The 22,475-nt window shown below is 34.9% G+C and overlaps 1 protein-coding gene across 1 annotated transcript in view; it reads right to left on the minus strand.

Moving 5' to 3' along the window:
• Window positions 1-855: 855 nt before the first annotated feature.
• The window catches only part of LOC100578068 (lateral signaling target protein 2 homolog), a 44,536-nt gene continuing 22,916 nt past the window's right edge, over window positions 856-22,475 (minus strand). The window contains exons 2-3 of the mRNA XM_003249567.4: window positions 10,096-10,377; window positions 856-6,250 (exon numbers count right to left, since the gene is read on the minus strand). Coding sequence (XP_003249615.1) covers window positions 5,792-6,250; window positions 10,096-10,377 — 741 coding nt within the window. The 3' untranslated portion in view covers window positions 856-5,791. The remainder of the gene's footprint in view (window positions 6,251-10,095; window positions 10,378-22,475) is intronic.

The raw sequence follows: 22,475 nt of genomic DNA on the forward strand, positions 1-22,475 counted from the left end.
CCGCGATACACACCACGAATTTAATTATTTAAAATCGTGCTCGCTAAGAAATTCAATTAATAATCGCCTCGCCACGCGCGGAACATAAAATCACAAATTCGCGTAAGTGAACGCTTTTTTTTTATATACCATTTTTTCACTTTCTCGTTTTTTCATTCTTTCTCCCTTTTTATCTTTTCCCTAGAAATTTCGCTCCGGCGATGGCCCTTAAAAAATTCGATCTAAGTCGATAACAGTATTCTTCTTTTTCTTTTATCATTTTTTTTTTCTTTTTTTTTTCTCTTTTTTTTTTTCTTTAATTTAAATCGAGGCTTGCACAAGACCCATTATTATTATTATTAATATTATTATTATTAATATTATTATTATTATTAATATTATTATTATTATTTTTTGGATTTAGTCGCATCTTTCGTATCTTTTCTCTTTCTCTCTCTCTCTTTCTCTCTCTTATACGATTTATCTCTTTTCCTCTCGCTTGCACATGCATAAGCGCATAATCAGACATACACACAGGTACACACACACATACGATCACTCCGTCACGTCTTCTCGCCGATTGCTCTCTCGTTCAATCGCGAGGGACAGTATATTCTCTCTCGTTAGTTCGCTATTGTTCGTTCATTCTCGTGCGTCTCTCTCTCTCTCTCTCTCTCTCTCTCTCTCTCTCTCTTTCTCTCTCTTTCTCTCAATATTTCTCTCTCTTTCTCTCTCATTTCTTTTTTTAATTCCCGTATGTACTTTTCTTCCTTTTCTCTTCCTTCTTTAACTTCGCCATCTACCTTTTTCTTTTACCACTTGTTTTTAATGTTTTCTTTTTCTTTTTAATAATGCTTCTTTCTTTCTTTTTTTCTTTCTTCTTCTTTTTTTTTCTTTCTTTACATAGAGATATACGATTAATCTTCATCACCTAATATTGCATGCGCGTGAACACATTTTTCCTTTTTTTTTTTTTCTTTTTTTTTCCCCCTTTTAACGATGGAAAAGAGCTTGCGTCTCTTTTCGCGGTCCATGGGACCACGAGTGTCGTGTGTAGAACTGCCCGGACATAATTTTTCCTCCAACTTCATTGCTCTCGTATGTGCGTACACGTATACGCGCGAGAATTTATACGTGTACACGCATAAGATCGACTTTATACGCTTTTTTTTTTCATCGGCATTGGTTTCCTTTCCCTTTATCTTTTATTCTTCTTTCTTTCTTTTATATAATATGCACAATACTGGCCATAAATTTTTTCATGATAATTAATTCAAATCGTTATTATTATTTTTATCGTTGCAACGTTGTAAGGTATCATTAGTTGATATAACAAAATACTTTAATACTACTAATATCATCTACTAAATTTTGTCTTGTGAAATTTCCTAATATTTTTTTTCAAGACATAAATTTAGCATTTACGAAGAACGAAAATTTTACAATCATTGCAATTCGTTTTAATAAAATGATATTTAGTTGAAGTTTCGTTTTTCCAAAAAAAAAAAAACTAAATTTAATATTTATGGCCAGTAATGTACACATTCAACGCCAAAAACGGTGCCTCTTTAATGGTCGCTTTTTACATTTCTATTTCCTTTTCGATTCTCATCTCGCTCTCTAAGGATCTACTTCAATGTTCGTTTTCGAATCTCGAACGGAGCGAATTCGAGAAAATTATTTCACGGAATAAAATGGAGGATTCCGTCGAGACTTATTTGCAGGAATTTTCGTTTTGCTCGAATTTTCGTCGAACAAAAATGGTAAATATTTTAGGCGACACGAGAATCGAGAAAAAGAAAAGTGTCGGTGATTCGTTTGCAATTTGACCCCTTCGTCGATACGGTTCTTTTTTTTTCTTTTTCTTTTTTTTAAGTATTACAATAATTGGTGACTTCTCATGAAATACTTCAGTAGTTTCGCTCTGTCCCGAGGTCGAGAACCGAAGTCGATACCGCCATTTTGCTCGTTTACACGCCTATCGTGTTCGAATATAATGTTTATCAATTTCTTTCTTTTTCTTTGCAAATTCATACATATATATTTTCTTTTTTGATGGATCGATTAATTATAATTGTAATATGGATTGAAACGAGTTAAATAATTTTGTAGATTTTTGGAGGGAAAAAATGTTTCTGTCAGATCGCCATGGGAATCCAATACTTTTGTATTTGGTAAGAAGATTGTACTTTATCGAGGTGTCGAAGGCCTTTCTGGTGATCGTATTTTATAAAGAGAAATTAGCGTAGCGCGTAAGTGTCTACGTTGAAAGATAATTTCAATAAAAATACTATTTCTTTTTTTTTTTTTTCTTTTACGTATTTCATTTTGTCGCTTTCGAGAAAAATATCAAAGTTGTAAAAAAGTACGCAGAGTCTCTTTCGATTGCAGGAAAGCATTAATCTCTCAAACTCTCTCTCCTCTTTGTCAAATCTTCTCACTTTCGTATATGATAATTAGAGATGGATCGAAATTTTGGAAACTTGTTGCGAAATTTGTATTTTGAAATTTTTTAGAGATTCGAAATTCTCGAAACCTGGAACTTAATTTATTTTTTTTTCCTTTCCTTTCTAAAAAATGTCTAGTTTTATTAAGGATGAAAATTAATAAATTAAAAAGTAATACCACCATTCTAATCGAAATGAATCATCTTTTTTAATCAAGACGATCTAATTAAAAGAATATAAATTTATTTGGATTTCGAGAATTTCGAGTCACGAAAAATAGCAAGAAATTCAAAGATCGAGAAATTTTTCGAGTTTCAAACTTCGATATTTCACATCCCTAATAACAATCTATATACGAAAGTGTATCTTAAATTAACAATGTCATGGCTATCGAGTAAAAAATCCGAAGCATACGATGCTGAGTTGGAAATCTACTTGGTACATACAGGTACCGTGCTTAGAAAATAATTTTCTTTTATTATTTTACTTTTTCCTTTACCAAACTTTCTATCCTTTCTTTCTTTCTTTCTTTCTTTTTTTTTTCTTCGAGAAAAAAGTTCTCAGGAACACTGTAGATGACGTACCCGTAGATTAGGCACGCCTAATTAATAGTAATACGTCTAACGATACACCTAACACATCATTAGGCATATTTAAATCTAAACAAGTTATCCGTAAACCCTAACGTTCATTCCCAAAAGAATCCTCCCGAGGCGATCTGAGCTGAAACATCGATCGTTTCGACGGTTGTATCCGAGTAGAAACGGGGAAACGAAGCCGGTCGTCGACACTCGGTTCGTCGTCAAGGCAGATCTCGTCCTATTTTTATTTTTATTTTTTTTTCTTTTTTTTTTTCGTCAGAAAACTGAAGCCTTATCTATCTGAATAATAATAAAGTAGCGTTTATATCAGACATCGTGCGAGCCATTCGAAACACGGCGAGACGCGGCAGCAGAGATCCGAGCATCGCGAACGAACGCCGATCGATCTTCAATCTTTATCAATTTTCCTTCTGTTCATGCGACCCGATCGTGCCACTCCCCTGCGTGACTTCGATTCGTTACCAATCACTAAAACGTGAATACCTGATCCGTTTCCACGTCGAGAGAGGAATCGTGTTGCTCTCTTGCGAAAACAGTCCGAAAGCTTCGATCAGTGTTTTTCTTCCTCTTCGACAGGGGAAAAAAAAAGAGGAGGGATCGAGGAAACGATGGAATCGATGAACGCGAAGAGACGAACAGTCTTTTCTTTCTCTTTTTCTCTCTTTGTATCTTTCTCTCTTACTTCTCACTCCCTGTTCGTCGTGATTAGAAAAAAATCGAAACGGATCGATCGCAATGCTCGAAACGATTCTTTTCTTGTTCCTTTTTTTTCTCTCCCTTCATTCTCGTCTATAATTCTCACGGAGGCCTCGTCGAAAAGCGTAACGCGTGTCCCAGGGCGATTTCGTACGGCCCGTCCAACTCGTGTTTATGCGTGGTGTAATGTTTAATTACTTTTTAATCAAGTATATAGAGCATATCATTTTTAGTCGTAATAATTATATTGATATTGAACTACCTAACCTAATATTTACAGAGTTTTTTTTTTCACCATTATCATCATCGTCTTCTTGTCTTCCTCTTCTTTTTCTTCTTCCTCTTTTTTTTTTCTTTACGCTCTTGGCACTACTTTTCCTCCATCGCTCTCTTCTTCTCTCTCTTTCTCTCTCTCTTTCTCTCCATCATTCGTTTGCATCTTGTTTCATTATCATTTACACACTAAGGAATCACGCCATTTATCGTTCAGAGAATCCCTCTCTTCTTTCCCTCAATGATATTTCTATCCTCCTTTTTTTCGTAAAGACTTTCATATTCTTTTCCAATTCTTTCTCTCTCTCTTTCTCCTCCCGAGATCCGTTTCACACGGATCTCTCTCTTTATTCTTACATTCATGCTCGGTATTACACGCACACACACGCAATAACGACGCATCATTCACGCGCGAATACATTCATTTTATTCTATATCGTGTGGCGGATCCATCCGCTTCCTCCACGTTTCCGCTTCCATCGCGCGAATCACATACACACTCTCTCTCTCTCTCTCATTCTCTCGCGAATTATCGCCAATAAATAATTTACTAAGTCTTTTTCGCAGCGAAACAAACTTCCAAAAAACGATATACATATACATGTACATATACATATACATATATACTCGATGATCAGAAATTACGTCACGTTGATCGGTGTGGTGTTGCGTGTTGGGTCGGCAGCAATGGCGCACTCTGGCGGCTTTTCTAGTCACTACAAATGCGTAATTCATCAGCTACATTCGTTGGCCGTTTCCTGCATCACTCTTCCTCTCGTAATATCATCCCTTCTTCTCAACGTGGACGCTAAGGTGCTTTATGCCTCGGAGGACACACGTCAGTCTTTCTAATACGAACACTCAGTTCGTGAGTGGTGGTGCCTTCGATAATTTGTTCCTTTTTATTCGTCTCGCTTAAATAGGCCTCTCTTATCAATCTCCTATATTCTCCTCTTATTATTATTCACTCCCCTTATTACCTTCTTATTACCTCATTCTGTAAGGATTCTTCGCCTCCTTTCTTCGCTACGTTTAATAGAACTAACCCTGTCTCGTCTACGTTACTTTGGAATCGTCTGAGATCTAAGCTAGAGACTGGCCATTAGTAGGGATTGCCACATTACATTTAGGTATCGAGCACCTGGAGCACCGAAGGTTACCGACCCACGAACGCAGCCTCGTTTCTTCCTCGCCTCGTTCCTCTTCTCGTGTGTCCCGTTTTCTCGCGGGTTCTAGAGGGCCATCTCCACTCCCGAAAAAAGAACCAGCTGGAGGGCCATCCAGCGGGTCTCCAAATGGAGGATCCAACAGCTACACCCAGCGTTACAAGGAGTGTGATATATGTATATACGGCGGAGAAGGAGGAGAAGGAGGAGAATCATCCCTTCGAAATCGACCCTCTCTTCTCCTCTCGGCCGGTGTTTGTCGGCGAGATTCTCCGCGCGCTCGGCTGCGATTTAAAAGCCCGACGAAAACGAGGCGGTATATCATCATCGTCCGAACCCGTACCAACGTTTCTCCTGCGAGTCAGTCTTGAGGGATCCTCGACGGGTCGAGGATTCTCGAGGAGGGTAGAACAAGCACGACGACCTCTGCCCCAGTCTTGGATACAACGCTGTCATCCTTGTGCCGGGTATCGTCACCGACCCTTTCCTCTGTCTTTTCTCGTTGTTTGACCGGGGCACGATGCCGCCGCTTCCACGAGATCCTCCGCCGTCCGTCGACCTCGAGGAACTCGTTGCTCCTCGAGGTCGTTGCGGCTTCGAGCGCTCTCCTTCTCGGCCGTGCCTCGGATCAGACGTTCGGTGGCTGATGTTGAGACGACGTTTGTTGCTGATGTTCTTGCTGATGATGATGATGGTGATGATGATGATGGTGATGATGATGGTGATGGTGATGATGATGATGATGCTGTTGTTGCTGCTGCTGCTGCTGCTGCTGCTGCTGCTGACCCTCGTCAGCCTCGCACGGGACCACTGTTAGGCTGGACAGGTTGCTCAGGTTGCTACTGGACTCGGAATAACTGGACAAGGTGGGTCTTCTGGGCGGAACCACCACTGCTGGCGTCGAACTGCTAGGATTGGAGGACTTTCGGAATACCTTCAACAGGGAGCTGCCTGCGCTGTGGCACCGGACCAGCCGTTCAGGCGCATCTAGCAATGCGGACTGGCTTCGGTAAGGCGGCGGACTCTCGCTGTCGAACACAGTTCGGTTTGGAGGCGGTCGAACGCATTTCTGGTATATCTCGCTCTCCTGAAAGGGAAATATTTGGTTTCAGTCTGGTTTCAGATAAAATGTATGATGATAAATAGATAGATACCATTTTTCTATTGGTTTTTTCGAAGCTTGATGGTAGAATTTTTACGAATGATTCAAGCTGGAGCCCTTTGTCTGTATGAAATATTATACTTTCATGATTGTGTTAAAATAATTACTTTATTATCGACACAGATTCAACAGAACTATTATGTCTTTTCCTAAACAATATACAAAGGATTGTTTGAAAACTTGGAATCTTAATTACCGGTCAAATAGCAATCAAATAATTATTTTGGATCACAAGAAATTAAAATATTGAGTCAAATCCTTTCCAAACCTCACCACTTATATATTCCACTCCACTCTTGTAAATACGCACGACAAAATCTTTGAAGAAGCAAAAAACGTGTTTCCAAAATCCTCAAACACACCTTCTTTGTTGAAAAAAGAAGGAACAAAATTCATATTTAGTTTTTCGCGCGACATTGCGAGCAGAGTATCGTGAACAACTCTTGAAAATGCGGCGTAACGATCAGAGGTGAGTTTAGCTATGAACTAGCACCGAGCTGAAACCTTTATTTCGCCAAAAAAATCGAAAATCGATCACCCCTCTGCACCAATCAATCGAGCGAAATATTCACAATCGAATCAGAGAACGACAATATAAAGAATGGAAGATAAAAGAAAAAGAAAAAGAGTTTGAAAAGTGGAAAGGAACGAAAGGGTGAAATATTCTTTCTCGCGCAGGAAGCGAGAATTGGGGGATGAGGGAGGTCGATAGGATGTCTCGTAACGTGGGTATACACGCGTAAGGGCGTAGGATTACTGAAATTCTAACCCGTGATCCTCGAGCAACGCCGAAGAAGCGCGTGTTTCGGCTCGATGCCGACATCCAGAAGCCTCGACGAGGATAGAACTCGATCCTAAGGCGACGCGATCTTGGGCGAAAATGGCACGAGGTTGGCGGTCACTCGATCGTCTGCCAGACTGTCGGAAGTGGGGGTATATTTCCGGTGCTTGTCGAGATTTCGAACGGACTACGCGAAATTGCAAATTTGAGAAAAAAGGAGAATTCGATTTTGATATTCTTTACATTTTTAAAGAAAGTTAAAAGTTTGGCAGCTGTGCCTTGCGACGGTATCTCTCTTAGAAATTCTTGAAAAATAAAAATGCCTACTTTCCTTTCTTTTTAAATTAATTTCTTCCCTAAGAATTTAAATTTTAATAAATTATGGAATGGAATTGTTGAAACTCAATCAATAAATAATAATTATTCTTTTGATTTGCAAAGAAAATTTAATTTTTATTCTTTTATCTTATTGTTAGAACGGCGAGGATAATAAAGTTTCGAAATTTGAGGGAAAAAGTTGAAAGTATTAGATTGAATTGTAAGTAAGACATTTTCTGCGGGAAATATCCTTTCTAGGGAAAATTATTTTTAAGGAAAAAACGTAAACGTACATTTCTATCTGCAATATGGAAATATTTTCTAAAAATAGATTTAATTACCGTAGAAAAATGCTGAAATAGATTCTAAGTCCTTTGCACAATGCCGTGGATAAAAAGAGTGTTACACAGGAGTGAAACGGAATTTGTAAAAAGTAAATGCAATTACGTCCAACATAAAAGGTGCTTCAAATTATGCATCATGAATTATGTAGTACGAGGCTCTAAAATTAGAAGACACGAGACTAATTAGCCAAAATTAGCCGAGTATAATCTAGGATAATGAGGCAGGGAGAACAATAGAAACCCTAGGTTAAGATGGAAAGGTAGAGGAGATAAAAATGAAAAAAAAAAAAATATTAATCGAACGTGTATCGATACGACTCCAAGTTTATAAATATAAGATTACAAATTAGGAATATGTATAGGGATAAAAAAGAATTTATAGCAAGGAATTGCAATTGTGCTTAACGTTAAAAGACGTATTATGGGCAATCAATTATAGGGTAAAATGTTCTAAAATTAAAAGACGAGAGGCTAATTAACCAAAATTAGCCGCGTGTAATCCAGGATAACGAGGCGCAGAGGAGCAATGGAAACAGTGGATAATGTTACGGTATCTGAAATAACTGCGATAATCCTACGATAGTTGACGTGTAAAAAGTATTTTTATAATACCGACATTCATGCATTTTTGCCTATTATGATGCAAATTGGACACATTTCCCTCTATCAAATTGCGAAAGTATAATCTACATGATTTTGCATGAAAAAAAAAAAAGAAACTCAACCAGCAAATATCGAAATTATACCATTGAAAATAAGGATCTTGAAATGGGAAAAAATTCCAATTCCATGAAAAATGGCAAATAAATGTGCAAACAAATGAAATTATTCAAATTTATAACAATCAAAGCAAACAAGATTATAGTATTTCAATGTAATTTGTTGAATTGTAATAATACTAGGTTTCTGATTGAAGAATAATTTAAAAAAAGAACAAAAGTAAAGAGTCTTAATAATAATCAAATTTCGTCTATTTAATAACTTTCAAAATATTCTTAAAAATCGTATCTATCGTATTCTAAACACGATTATTACTCTTCAAAATATATCTATTTTAAAAAAAGGAAGCAATTATGCCTTATTAAACACAAATGTAAGTTAATATATTTATCTGATTATCTAAATTTATTACAATTTCTTCGAATAATTACCGCAATATTTTCTTAATTATTTCTAAATTACGAGAAAAATGTTATTCCACCTCTAAGCTGCATAAAACATCGCTTAAAAAAATTTTCTTACACACATCTGCGCTTAACAAATAATTCTTAAACATCGTAATCACCTTTGCTAATTATTCGCACATCTTAATAACATCGTCTACGGTATCACCTTAAAATGAACCCTCAAAGGGCCAAGATGCACGCACTCCTTCACTGATTAACACGAGAGACCCAATGCCAATTCCACACCTGCGAATCGTTTCACGCACGAAACAACCGAAAAAGACCAGACAGAGAAAGAGAGAGAGGGAGAGAGAACGCGAGAGCGAACAAACTTGATGAGGAACGAGGGAATGCGATTTTATCTGGAGGACACGGACCGTGGAAAATTTATCCGTTTTTACACGCGTTATTACCCAGCCGGTACTCGAAAATGCGCTTATTAGCGACCGGCTAATCGCCACGAGCCGCGGGTTCGATAAATGAAAAGCGGCGCCGATTGGGAAACGTCTGGATCCAGCCGGTCGGTTAATCGGCTGAAATTCCACCCCCTTCCCACGTTTAATTCTGTTAATAATGCCGATATTAAATGCTACCAGACGTTCCAACATTAGTATTACGGTATTACGTACGGAAGATTTGCGATTTCGATAAATGGAAAATCTATGGGTGCATGAATTCCCCAAGGATTGGAGTTTTCTAAGGATGATGAAACAGGAATTCGATGAATGCTCGTTTAATAACCATCCTTCCTTCTTCGAATGTCTTCAATTTAAAATCTTTTAAAAAATTTAAAAAAAGTCATAAGGAATGAAACTTCAATACACAATGTTTCCCCTCAAACATTCCCTCCTCTTTAATCTAAAACCAATATTCATTCAATATTTATCAGGTACCATCAAAAAAAAAAAAAAAAAAAAGGTAAAGAAATCGCAGCAAACAATCGAACCTCGTTCCACTTTAAACAACAGTTCAGTTCCTCCACAAACCTCTTCCAACAATCTCGCAAACGCAAACAGAACGTAGCGCAAACTTGCCAAGCAACCGAGTTCAGTCTGGTCAGCTTCGAGCAACCACTTGCACCCCAAGAGGAGTGAATATAATAAAGGATAACCCGTTAAATATTCGAAGAGAGGAAGCAAGAGAGAGAGAGAGAGAATTCACCTGCTCAGGGTCGCGCAGATGAAGGGCGGTATGCGCTCCGTACGGACGTTCCTCGCCATCCGGAAGCTGAAGCCGTGGGGGTAGGTCGAGGGCGAGGTCCTGACGGACACTTCCGGCGCGGATCGCCCGATCCCTTGCGGCGGCGACCATCACTTCCTGTATACTATCGGTGGCTCCTTCAGCGCCGTTACCAACCCCGCCTACACCACCACCCCCGCTTGGATCATCCTCGAGTCCACCGCTGAGGCCGTTGCGCTCCATTCCTGGGCTCACCGACAGCATCTGAGGATCCAGAAACAGATTTATTAGATAAATAGATTATTTCCCCTTTTAATCTAATAAAAAATAGAAAATATTGTATTGTAATTATCAATAATGAAAATAAATAACAATTTTATAATTGATTAAATGGTGTTATTATTTCTTAATCACTTCCCCATCATTTGCAAATATTTTACATGTAAAATGAGAAACCGATTTTATGCGTTTGATTCTCTGATATTAAATACTTCGTTTTATCATTGAAAATGATTTATCTGAAAGATGTGTTAAAAATAATAATGAAATATAAAGTCACTTCAAGTCTGATCGATTTAAACTTTACTAAAATAATTACAAAATAATTTAATCATTAGGAAATATAAATTACTATTAAAATTAATTATCATATAAATATCTGATATGAACAAATCTTATTATAAATTAATAATAACGCGACAAATTATAAAACTACCAACCCCAATATAAAGCTAACTCTTCCCGCTTTAACATCCCCTAAAATATCGTCCCTAAAATCCAACAACACACCATCCCCAAAAGTCTCCGTGTCACATTAGACACAGGAAAACCTCTCTCGTGTCCACATCCCTCCCCGCTCAACAAATTCAATTTCCCCGTCAATTAATAATTGACCAACCACCTGCAGAACCCTGCATCAAACTCGTTGCGCGGCAGAAATAACCAGAGGGACAAGTTTAACAGGATTCGACCGAGGGATTGGACCGTTTCGACGGATACTAAATATCGTTCCAAGCGTTTTCACGACGAGGAAGCCCCTTCGCGAACAGTTTCACCAAGATCTCGAGTCGAGTTTTAAAACGCCATACAACGAAGGCATTAAAGTCGTGCTAGAGTCTTTCGGCTTCGGTTTACGATGGATCGTTTCCATGGAATAAGAATGCAATCCGGATCCGAGACGTGTATCGGATGATCCGGAGCGTTCGTCGCGCATAAAATTTTCATGGAACCGGTCCGATTTATTGGCGGGATTGAAAATTTCGAGTCGTCTCGCTGTAAAATGGACACTGCGAACGATCGAGGAGGGACATAGAAAGAGATGGGTTGCGTTCTATTATCGAGTGAAGCGAGCAAGTTTTGCTCCGAGATTGAGTTGAATTTTCATCGAGAGGAGGAATTTATGGAATTTCGATTTTTATTCTACGAATATATTAACGTTATTTGAGAATTTTTCGTAATGATATTAGAAGCATCGAGCTGTTGGAAGGGAAGATACAGGAAGATCTAATGAAAATTCAAGAGATTTTTTTTTTTTTTAAACTTAACGCGTTCAAGAAATACGAACAATTTTGAAACTTGAAAATATTGCATTTCGATATTTAACCATTAGGATCCTGAAAATTTTTCTAACAATTTAAGGTAAGAGGTTTTATTATTGAAACAATTGAAACAACGTTTAAACAATTTAACGTGGCCTCTAGATTGTATCACTTGATCCTGATCGATTGAGACTAATTCACTGTTCTAAATGAGACTGAATGTTTAAGTCCTTAGTTTAAGACAGTAATAAACTCAGAACTGGCTGAGATTGAATTTGACCTTTCACTTTTGAACTTTGATTGATTGGAAAATTTTGCTAAATTGCTGAAAGATGTTCACAATTTGTTCATATTTTGTTATTTTGATGATTAATTAACACACGTAATGTATTTTAATTAAATTAATCTTATACACGTACATAACATAATTAATCATTACATAATTAAAACTATTATCCAATATTATATTTATCTTTCAATCTAATCTTTTAATAAAAATCTTATTATTATCATTTCTTACATTCCAATGATTATAAAAATAAAATGAACAACAACAACAAGAAACAAAAATGATTGAACACTTTTGTAACCAATAATAATTATTCTCCCTGTTATGATCGAGCAAACTTTTAGCCAAACAAAAGATTAATTATCAAATACAATAATGATTAACAATAATTCAATAAAACTCAAAATAATACAATAACGCAAGCATAAAAATTTCATTGACGTGTATCGCCATTCCAATTAAAACCCACGCGTAACCCCTCATTACAATCCAGACATTCTCTTTTCTCCTTCTTCGTGCCCAACATTAATTCACGTATCCCCGGTTTAATCGTGCGTTTCCAACGTTTCATTTTTTAATAGCGCCCAGTATTAATTCTCCATGCGGCCAGGTTTTCGTTTATTAATTTAATCGACTTCGAACGCCAGTCGCTAAAGCAACGAGCGCTGATAGAAGGAGGAAGAGAGACAGAGAGACAGAGAGAAAAAGAGAGAGGGAGAGCAAAAAGCTTCGTGTTTTCTCTTTTACTGAAACCACGATTAATCCTTTTCCACGTCGACCATGTCGAATTCGACGGGCTCGTTATCGATGTTCGATTTCACGTGGCACCGGTGGGTAATTTCGCCGGAAAAATCGCTGGTGAACAATACCGTCATATTTCCACGTAGAATGGATTGGAATGATCGACGTGATCGAGGATTTCGCGTTAAGAAAAATTGCGATATCGTAGGAATATATATATATTTTGCATTGATCTTGATGCAATTATATCTTCCAACATTCTCTTTATTCTATTTTTCTTTACGTTTAAATCATTTGATAGTATTTAATAATTAAGGCAGAAATTAAATTTAATATGATACAATTATGTATTTCAGTATGTACGTATTTAAAATAATTTGATAAAGTTTGTTAAAATTAGTCTTTTTTTTATTGATAGGAAAATTAATCGTTTATTTTTATTTTACAGCAAAAAGCATTTAATACAAAATGCAAAAAAACAAATAGCTAGAAATTAATGTATTATGATAATACTACGATAATAATGCTACGATATTTTTTTATCATAAACGCATAATCTAGAATAATATAATTTAATTATTACATATGAAAAGATTACTTTTGCACATTTTCTAACATGCTGTAGTAATTAGTATTAGCTACTATTAATTTTATAAAAATTACTAATTTACTTATCGAGAAATTATATACGATTTCAAAGTAGAATTTAAACTTCCTTTTTTAACAAAATATTTGCACGCGATGGTTGTAATTTGAGCGTTCCTTTAATCGTTGTCATATACCTTCAACAGATATTTTATTTCATGGATGGACAGCAAACAACTGAACCCGAATTTCGATCGAATGCGCACGGCGTTCAAATTAACTTAAAAATCGCTGTCGGGGATGGAAATTATACAATGAATTCACGATTTCCAATTCGCTTCGTGGAATAATTGAAATTGGGCCGATACCCAAAATTATTTTTAATTTCAATCTCGTATTATTATTATATATATAAATACGCGGCTCGTGAAAGTTATGTTTAGAGCGAAATTGTATTCTAAAAGTTGTCTTCGAGCAAATAAACACCCGTCTACCAGACCATACCGTACCTTGAACTTCAGCCCACTTTGTGTGCCAAACTTTTTCAAAGAGCTCGAGCCAAATTTCCTGCGTCATCGCGCGACTAGACGATCGAATCGCAAAAATTTTATTTCATCGTCACATAGTCGTGTATCTAATTCCTATGAACTATTTTCTGCTCGAGACTATTACTAGACACGAGTCTCGAACTTTGATACAATCCTTGTGAAATTGAAAATCTCTCGGTGCATTTTATATTTTTAAATAACTCTCTCTATCTTCCAAACAGAACTAATTTAATAGATATTTCAAAAATACTATAAAAATTTACTGATATTTATATACAAAAGAAATTATCAAATCAGATATTATTAATCAAAATCTGGAAAAAATAAGTATAACTATCACACCGTAAAATTCCAATTCTTCATCCTCGTCACAAAAGCAATTACTCCTTTTTTCCATCTACAACTATCATCAAAATCATGCAAAAAATCAAACGTAGAAGAAACACGATTATATGCAAAATTTTACATCGCCATTATTAATTTGATATTATTAATCGCCAAATTCATAGCTAAATCGAGGATTCAACTTACATCGACTTTTCCACCGTTCTAAACAAGCGCCACAATTAAATCCATCATATCCACGTCACATTGTTCGCGGTTTGTCCCGTCTTATTGCCAATTCAACGACACCGTAGACCGCTGACTAGAGGAATCTATACGATAATAACGCACAAGGCCAGACACGAGAACGCTATCCGTCGCCACCACGTCTCGACCACGGGGAACGGGTATCGTCATCGGTTTGCCGTTTCCTCTCCCTTGGTCCTGTCCTATGTTTTGCCGTGTACAATACGGTATCGCGACATTATTCTAGTCCGTGACGAGAGGGGCAATTGCCCGTGACCAGGCCAACGTATAAATTCCTCGTGTCCGTCATTTCGTGTCCGACCTCTCTATCTCTCTTTCCCTCCCTCCCTCGAGTCCACGCTACTTACGTGATCTATTTGCCGCTAAACGACAGGAAACGTTTCCAAGCACCGAATATCGCGCTCGCCCTTGTCTGCACGCGCTCGTCCTGTTCTACTACTAGGATAAATGGCCCAATTACCGTGTCCCCGCTCAGACTTGGAATTAATATTTTAGGAAATTAAGAGGGAGGGAGATATTGAAAATATATTTTTGTAAGATTTAAGATTCTTTGCTTACACATCATTTTAATAACGATGAAATAATTATGTTTATTCTTGAGTATTTGTTAAATTGTTATATTTTTTAATAAATACAGATCGTTAATCTTTGGGTTTTAATGTATTCTTTCGATTATTGGACGATTAAAGTATGAAACGAATTTATGATGGGTTATTAAATCAAGATCTTGAAAAGAGGATTGCATTTTCGAGGATACAACTAAACAGAAATATTTATCTTAATTGTGTCCGGAATCTTAAATAATAAAGATCGATATTCCTTTCGTGCTTTAATTTCTTTTTTAGAAAAAAAGTAATGAATGTAGAAGAATAATTAGTAGAATTTATATAGATTTTAATACGAGAAAAGGAAAGAATGAAAAGTATGTTTAAATTATTCAAAAATTTTCAAGTCGTCGGTAAATTTTCGTTAAATGGGCCATTTATTCTAATGTTCACGAGGGAATTGGGAGAAGGGAATGGACGCCTTCAAGTTTTGCTTTGGACGTGGAATGCTAAAAGGGGAGCTTTAATGCTTATTGTGACGTCTTCTTTTGGGGTGTTAGAGATAGAGGAAATTAGGGGTGGGTGGGTGAATAAATTGAGAATGTTTCCTGCGTAACGTTTTGGGTAGGATAATAGAGTTTGATAGTAATGATTTTTATTCTGTTGTGATGTTTTCCTCTTGTATTTAATAGAGGAAATTAGGAGTGAATCAATAATGGGAGAATAATTTCTGTATAGTTGAGAATGATAGAATTTCATTTTTGTTTCTTTTTGAAAACAAGAATCTTAAAGATTTCTCTGAGCAAAAGATTTTTTTTATTTTCAATGAATCGTCTGAAAATTTTTATGAATGGAATTAAATTCCTCTCTAAATGAATTATATACGTTTTATATTTCGAATGGATAATTTTCCTTTGGTTTTATACGATACAATACAATAATATTTTGAAAATTAAATATTAATAATTATTTTCTAATTATAGTTTGAATATAATAAAAACTTTGTTGATATAATAAAAATTTTTATTGTTTTATTATGATTATTAATAAAAAAATGTAGAGAAGAGAGTAAAAACAATAGAGAAATTTTAATTGTTGAATTTCCTAATTATTGCTTTTTAATGAAGCATTAAATAGCGTTATAATGATGGTCTCGGTGAAATTATGCAAATATAATGTGAAAAAAGTTACGTTATGTTGAAATATACGATTGGAAATTAGGTTTTATTAAAGGTGGAGTTTCGTGAGTAATGTTGCAATGGAATGCTTTATTACATTATGGTAGTTTCCTGAATTGTACCATAGTAATATATACTTCCACATACTGCATTATGATGCAATATATTTTGCAATATGTTTTCGCGAATTATTTCGAAATATATTTCTCATGCCACGAAATAACTGAAAACAAGTGAAGAATCAATCACTAAAACTTAATTGATAATCAATTTAAAATTAATCGAAAAACTTATATTCCATGAAGAATAAAGATATAAAAAAATTATTAATTTTCATAACAAAACACATATTAATTACAATATTTTCACCTGAAACATCAATAATTAATATAAAACGGAACACGAAAAAATTTCTCCTACCTACCCAAGCATAATCCAAAAATTTCCAACAAATAGATTTCATAATATTCACTACAAACTCTCATTTTCCAAACACAAAAAAAATCAATCCAAAAGCACAAATAAAAATATAAAATTCACATACACGTGATAATAATAAACGTATATAAAAATTCAAGAAACTTTTTTCAAACTTCTCACTTTCAAGATAAAAAAAACCTTCGATCCAAATTTCAACAATTATTTCAAGAATTACACTACAAAGATAAAATATCAAAAGAAACCAAAACTTCCTGATCGATCCTCGAAAGATTCTCTCAAAAATCTTCAAATCTTCAAATACTTTAAAAGTTAAATTTAAAAAAAAAAAAGAAGAAGACAACACAGAGGAGATATAATAATGGCGGGAGCGGCGATAGTCGTTTCTATCAAACGTTTAAGCGACGACTATCCGCAGAAATCGAGGCGACGCGTGTTATGCGCGCGGAAATACGAGGATACGCTCGAGTCGTAGGTGAAACGTGGGACCGTAAGCAAAATGATCGCTGCTTGGTAACGCTACCTTTCAATGCATCACGATAAACTGGAAGACGGTACGAGATTACGTGACACGGCATGATGAATCTTTAATCCTCGCTAGGGACTGGAATCATTTTTGACATGGAGAGGGAGAAATAAAAGAGGATAGAGGAAAAGAGAAAAGAATTTTTTCTATAGTGATATTTTATAGCTGGTAAAAAAATTTTCAAAACCGTAATTATTAATATTTTTTGTTTTATATCGTGTATTAATTAATTTCGAATAAAGAAATTTGCATTAGATTTGGAATAGATTAAGATATTGCCATTATAATAATATTTTATTTCTTTTTTATGGATTTGTTTCATATCGCGTACAATTAATTTTGAATAAAGAAATTTGCATTAGATTTGGATTAACATATTTTCATTATTAATATTTTTTTTTATGGAATTTAAAATTCCTTATAATGGATTTTTATATTGAATAAATCCTTTTGATTCTAGCATCGATATGTTTGAAACTATTGCTATTGAAACCCGACCTAATTTAAAAATAAAAATCCTTACGATCGGTTTCTAAGAATGCTTAAGTGCAATATACTCGGGAGGAAGGAAGAAAAGAGAAAAAAACATTTCTCTTACGATTAAATACCGTAAAACCTTTTAAGAAGCACGTGGCGTGAAATGTGTTAATAATTTATCAACTGTCCCATCCGCCCCCTTCTTTTTTTTCTTTTCTTTTCTTTTCTTTTCTTTTCTTTTTTTTTTTTTTTACTCGAAAGACGATCTTCACGTGAAATTTATTTTCGAAAAGAAATTCGACTCAGCGGGTATTAAAGATGAATAATGTTTCTCGGGCTACTGTGCGTGTTATAATTGCATCGTATGTTTCCAGAAAGTCAGTTTAACGCGAGTAATTGCGGCCGTGAGGTAACCAATCATAACTCGAAAACAACATTAATTATCCCTTTTCATAACAATCTCGAAAGCACTAATAAAAGCTGAATTTTCCGGTTAATTAAAATATCAGCGGGGTTCCCATCCCTCCTCGCTATACATTCGGTGTGCAACATATGTGCAAGAGTGGTGCTAACTTTAATGACAAATGGTGCTTCTATTTAAGCTAACAATAATCACTTGATACGCGCAATTATTACACGCAGCTGGTAATAATAATGCAATTTCAAATCGCGGTGTCAATAAATTACGTATTAACACGTCAACCATGAATAGCATTTCATCGATAAGAAATATTATTCCCTAAAATTATTAAATAAATCTTGACTCTTTGATGAGAATCAAATTTCATCAATATTTTTAAGATATTTCATCTTCGTTACATCTTAAAAACCTAACAATCGTTAAACGATGTAAATAAAATTATTAAAATCACTGAAAGAAGAATTGGATACTTGAAAAAAATGTAATGAAAGAATTGAATTAAAAGTGTAACTATACATCTTACATTATACTGAAGTTGTTTATTAATTTAATATTCCACTTAATTCGAGAGAGAACATAATATATGAGTTTTCGTGCCTCAAATATTTTCACCCCAAAAAACCTGTGACTCTAACGAGATTATCGAATTTCCTGAAGCACCAGGAGTATTTAAAATTGCTTTGAGCATGATTTACAAAGGCGATGGGGGAGCGTACGCAACGAGGTGGGTGATGATACATCCACCCCCGCCCCTCGGTTGCACACGCTGATTATCGACCTAATTGTGCACGCCGTTTTATCCCATACCCTTTAAAGAGTCGAAAGCTCATGCCGCGGGTTTAATTGGCCGATTTCCACGGCCGACTTCCATCGAATTTCCATTAGGGCAGATCGACGTAACGTGACGTGACCAACGTACGCAAACCTCGTAGATCAGACGTGTTACCGCAAGTAAAACCAATGCTGGCTACAATAGTCATCGCCACGTTTCAACGCATCCTCGCGTGAATCGGGGAAAGTGATACGAGTATCGACTGTTGACGAATCGTTTTCCTTTTCGTTTGGATTTTACTTTTAATAGAAAATGTAAATAACTCGATTGTCGATTAAGAATTTTTATCTATCTGTTTAAGTTTCTTTGGAGAATCATTATCATCCTTAAGTCCACTCAAGTGATAAGCCTTTAAATTTCTTCGAACTTTCGAATTTTCAATCGATCATTTTTTCTTTCTAAGATTGTGGAACGAAGGAAAACGAGATTTATACGTGTCCCTAAAAACAATTGCGCCTGAGATATGAAAAGAAGACTAAGAAATTGGGATTAATATTGTAAATTCCAAACATTTTTCACATTTTTATTAAAATTTAATAATACGAACTCGCTTGAAAATGGTTGGAATTTACTTAAAACAGTTGTATATACATGATGCATCAGCTGATTTAAAGTCAAAATTCTAATCATTTGGTAAAATTATCGAAAAATAAAGTTTATGATAAAAGAATGCGAAATAATGCTGAAATGATACAATGACAAAGTTGTAAATAGATCAAAATTGTTAAAAATATAACAACAATTTTTAAATTAGGGATGAAATATGACTTGAAGATAAGTAATCGTATGATTTGAAGTGAAATAGAATGATTGTGAAATTATTTATAGGAAATATTTATTATTTATACACTATATTTTATAATTTTTACTCTGATGTTTCTAGTAAGTAAATATTAATGATATCGTGACCTAACTAAAAGGAAAAAAATATTTTATTAAAAACCAGATTTATATTATTAATAATTATTCTCAATTACAAACACTTTGATGAGTTATATCTTACTTAATTGAAATAACAGAGAATATTATCTATCTGAATATAAATTTTGATTGAAGAATGTGAAAAATATTTTGAATTACCTTATATCTTTTAAAAATTAATTCAAATATCTTTCACTTATTATAATAGAAAATTAAATACAATTGTAATCAAATTCCAATAAATTATTTTAATAAAAATGAAATTTTTTATAATGAATTTTATTTCAACAATGATGGAAGAAAATAATTGCAGACAATTAAAAGTAGAAAATAAATTAAAATTAATTCAATTACAATCAACCATCCTATATATTACAAAAAAAAAAAGATGTGAGTTTGAAGAGAACTTATTTCACTATTTCAAGAAAAGTGAAAGTGTATCAAGAATGTCACAACCACTCAACCACTCTAAGCCATTCCAAACGGGTCAATAGCAATAGATGTTGCACTCGAACTAAGCCGATCGAGTACACCAGATCAAGAGAACTAGATCAACGAGCAAAGTCTGATACACTCCAACCATATACTTTTCTATATATTATTTCTCGTGATCCACGAATCGTTGTATGCTCTAGAAACGGTGACTTCAGATATCCCAAGAAAGCAATTAACCATCATCAAGTTCATCATTACCAATCCACAAATTTCTTCTTACACACGATGTTTTTTTCACGTTCTAATATTTAAAGACCTATAACAATATTTTTTCTCTATTACTTTGTATACCGTATCTTAACTAAAAATATACATAAAGAAAAGAATAAAATAAATTAAAATAAAAAGTTCATTTTAAACCTATCAATCTTTCAAATATTACACGTTTAATTATTATTTATTTTCTGACACGATATAAAAAAGATTTGAAAAATCACGACGAAATTAAGAAATTAGATCGACAAATAGAGTCAATAATCCATCAACACTTCTGAAATCGTAGAAACAGAACGTTCAAGTTACTCAAAGCATTACTTCAATCAAAACAAATGATTATCTCTTATTTCCATAAATAACCGCGACTATCTATTATCGTTTCTTCTATTATTATCTCTTCTATTATAAATATTACATGCCAACTGTATGAAACTCGGTGAACGATCTGAAGAAATAAGTAAAAATCGAAAAAACAAAATCCTTTGTTCCCACGACGATCGTGGTTACGATACGTTCTCTCGAAATTATCACCGTCTCGATTGCGTGGTATCAAAGCTGCACGGTATCACAACACGAATTATTCCCTGACTCGGCGCAATTAATCGTGGCCTGATAACGAGCTCCGATAACGTGCGCCAGCGATTCGAAAAAAAAATTCATGACATGTCGATCCTTTTCGCGATTAGCAAAAAAAAAAAAAAAAAGAAAGAAAAAGAAAAAGAAAAAGAAGAAAGAAAAAAAGAAATAAAAGAAAGGAAGAAAAACGTGTGAGAGAAAGAAGGAACGAGGAAGCGAGGCTTTCGAGGCGAAGAACAAGAGTGTGTTCCCCCCTAAGAAATTCCTCGAGTTCCGGGGTTATCAGCTCATTCGGCTGTCTCGTTCTCGACAATTGTCCAGCCTTATCGAATTCGTTCAAATTCATTCTGACGGCTAATAATTCTTGCATTGTTGCGGATTAAGCATCCGCGACCTATTACGCCAGAGAGAATTATCCGTTGGAGGGCTTAGAAATGTGGCGAAACATGGAGAATTAATCATCGTGGACGTTGCACTCTAATTGTGAGATAAAACGAGCGTGGAATGATCTTGTTTCATCTTATTCGAAAAGTTTAAATTGAAGAATTGTGCGTGAAAAGCAATTATTGTTTTATCTCTTGTTTATTGTGTTCAAATTTTATTACAAAATAACAGAAAGAAATATTGCGAAAAATTTCAATAAAATTGAAAAGATGATTCGTTTTTTCAATTGTATATTGTAAATCCATCGTGCATATGTACAAATTTTCATTAAAATTAGGGATTTTCGGGATTTTCCCCGTAAGATAAGGCATTTATGATTGGCTGTAAGTAAATCTTCTGTAAGAGAGAAATTTTTACTTTGATAATGGAAGTCGAGAATGGAACGTTTATCTTGAAATGGAACGTTTCTTATCTTCGTAGTCATATTCATCGTAGTCGTAGGTCATCATATGGAGAGTTATCAAGTGAGGACATGACAAACTATCTTTATCTAATAGACGAACGTAAGCTCTAAATAAGGAGAGGTATAAAGAAGAGGAAACTACTTGTTTAGAGGTTAAGGTAATCCTCTTGAGGACGAGATAAAATAGTTGAAATATTAGGATACGTAGATATGAAACGGCGAAACGATTGATCATGAAGATCAAACCTTGATATAGAACTGGGTGTACGTATGCTGTAAAATGTGTATCTTATGTTGGTCGAATACGAGCTACTTAAAATTTTACGAAGTAGAGAGCCTCCAAGTTATGCGATCCTCAGGGGTGCATAACGCGAGAAATACCCCACTTTGACACGTACTCTTGGGATACAGCATGTCGAATGGAACTTGAATTCCTACTAAATATGTATATGTATATGTGAACGGAAACGAAATTTTTGAACTCGATAATCTATATCTATCGATATACATACATTTTTATATTTATGTATAGATAATTTTCAATAGGATTTCATAAAAACAATTTTATCGATCGAATAAAAATTTAACAATATGATAA

This window comes from Apis mellifera, linkage group LG10, assembly GCF_003254395.2.
Source record: "Apis mellifera strain DH4 linkage group LG10, Amel_HAv3.1, whole genome shotgun sequence".
Classification (NCBI taxonomy): domain Eukaryota; kingdom Metazoa; phylum Arthropoda; class Insecta; order Hymenoptera; family Apidae; genus Apis; species Apis mellifera.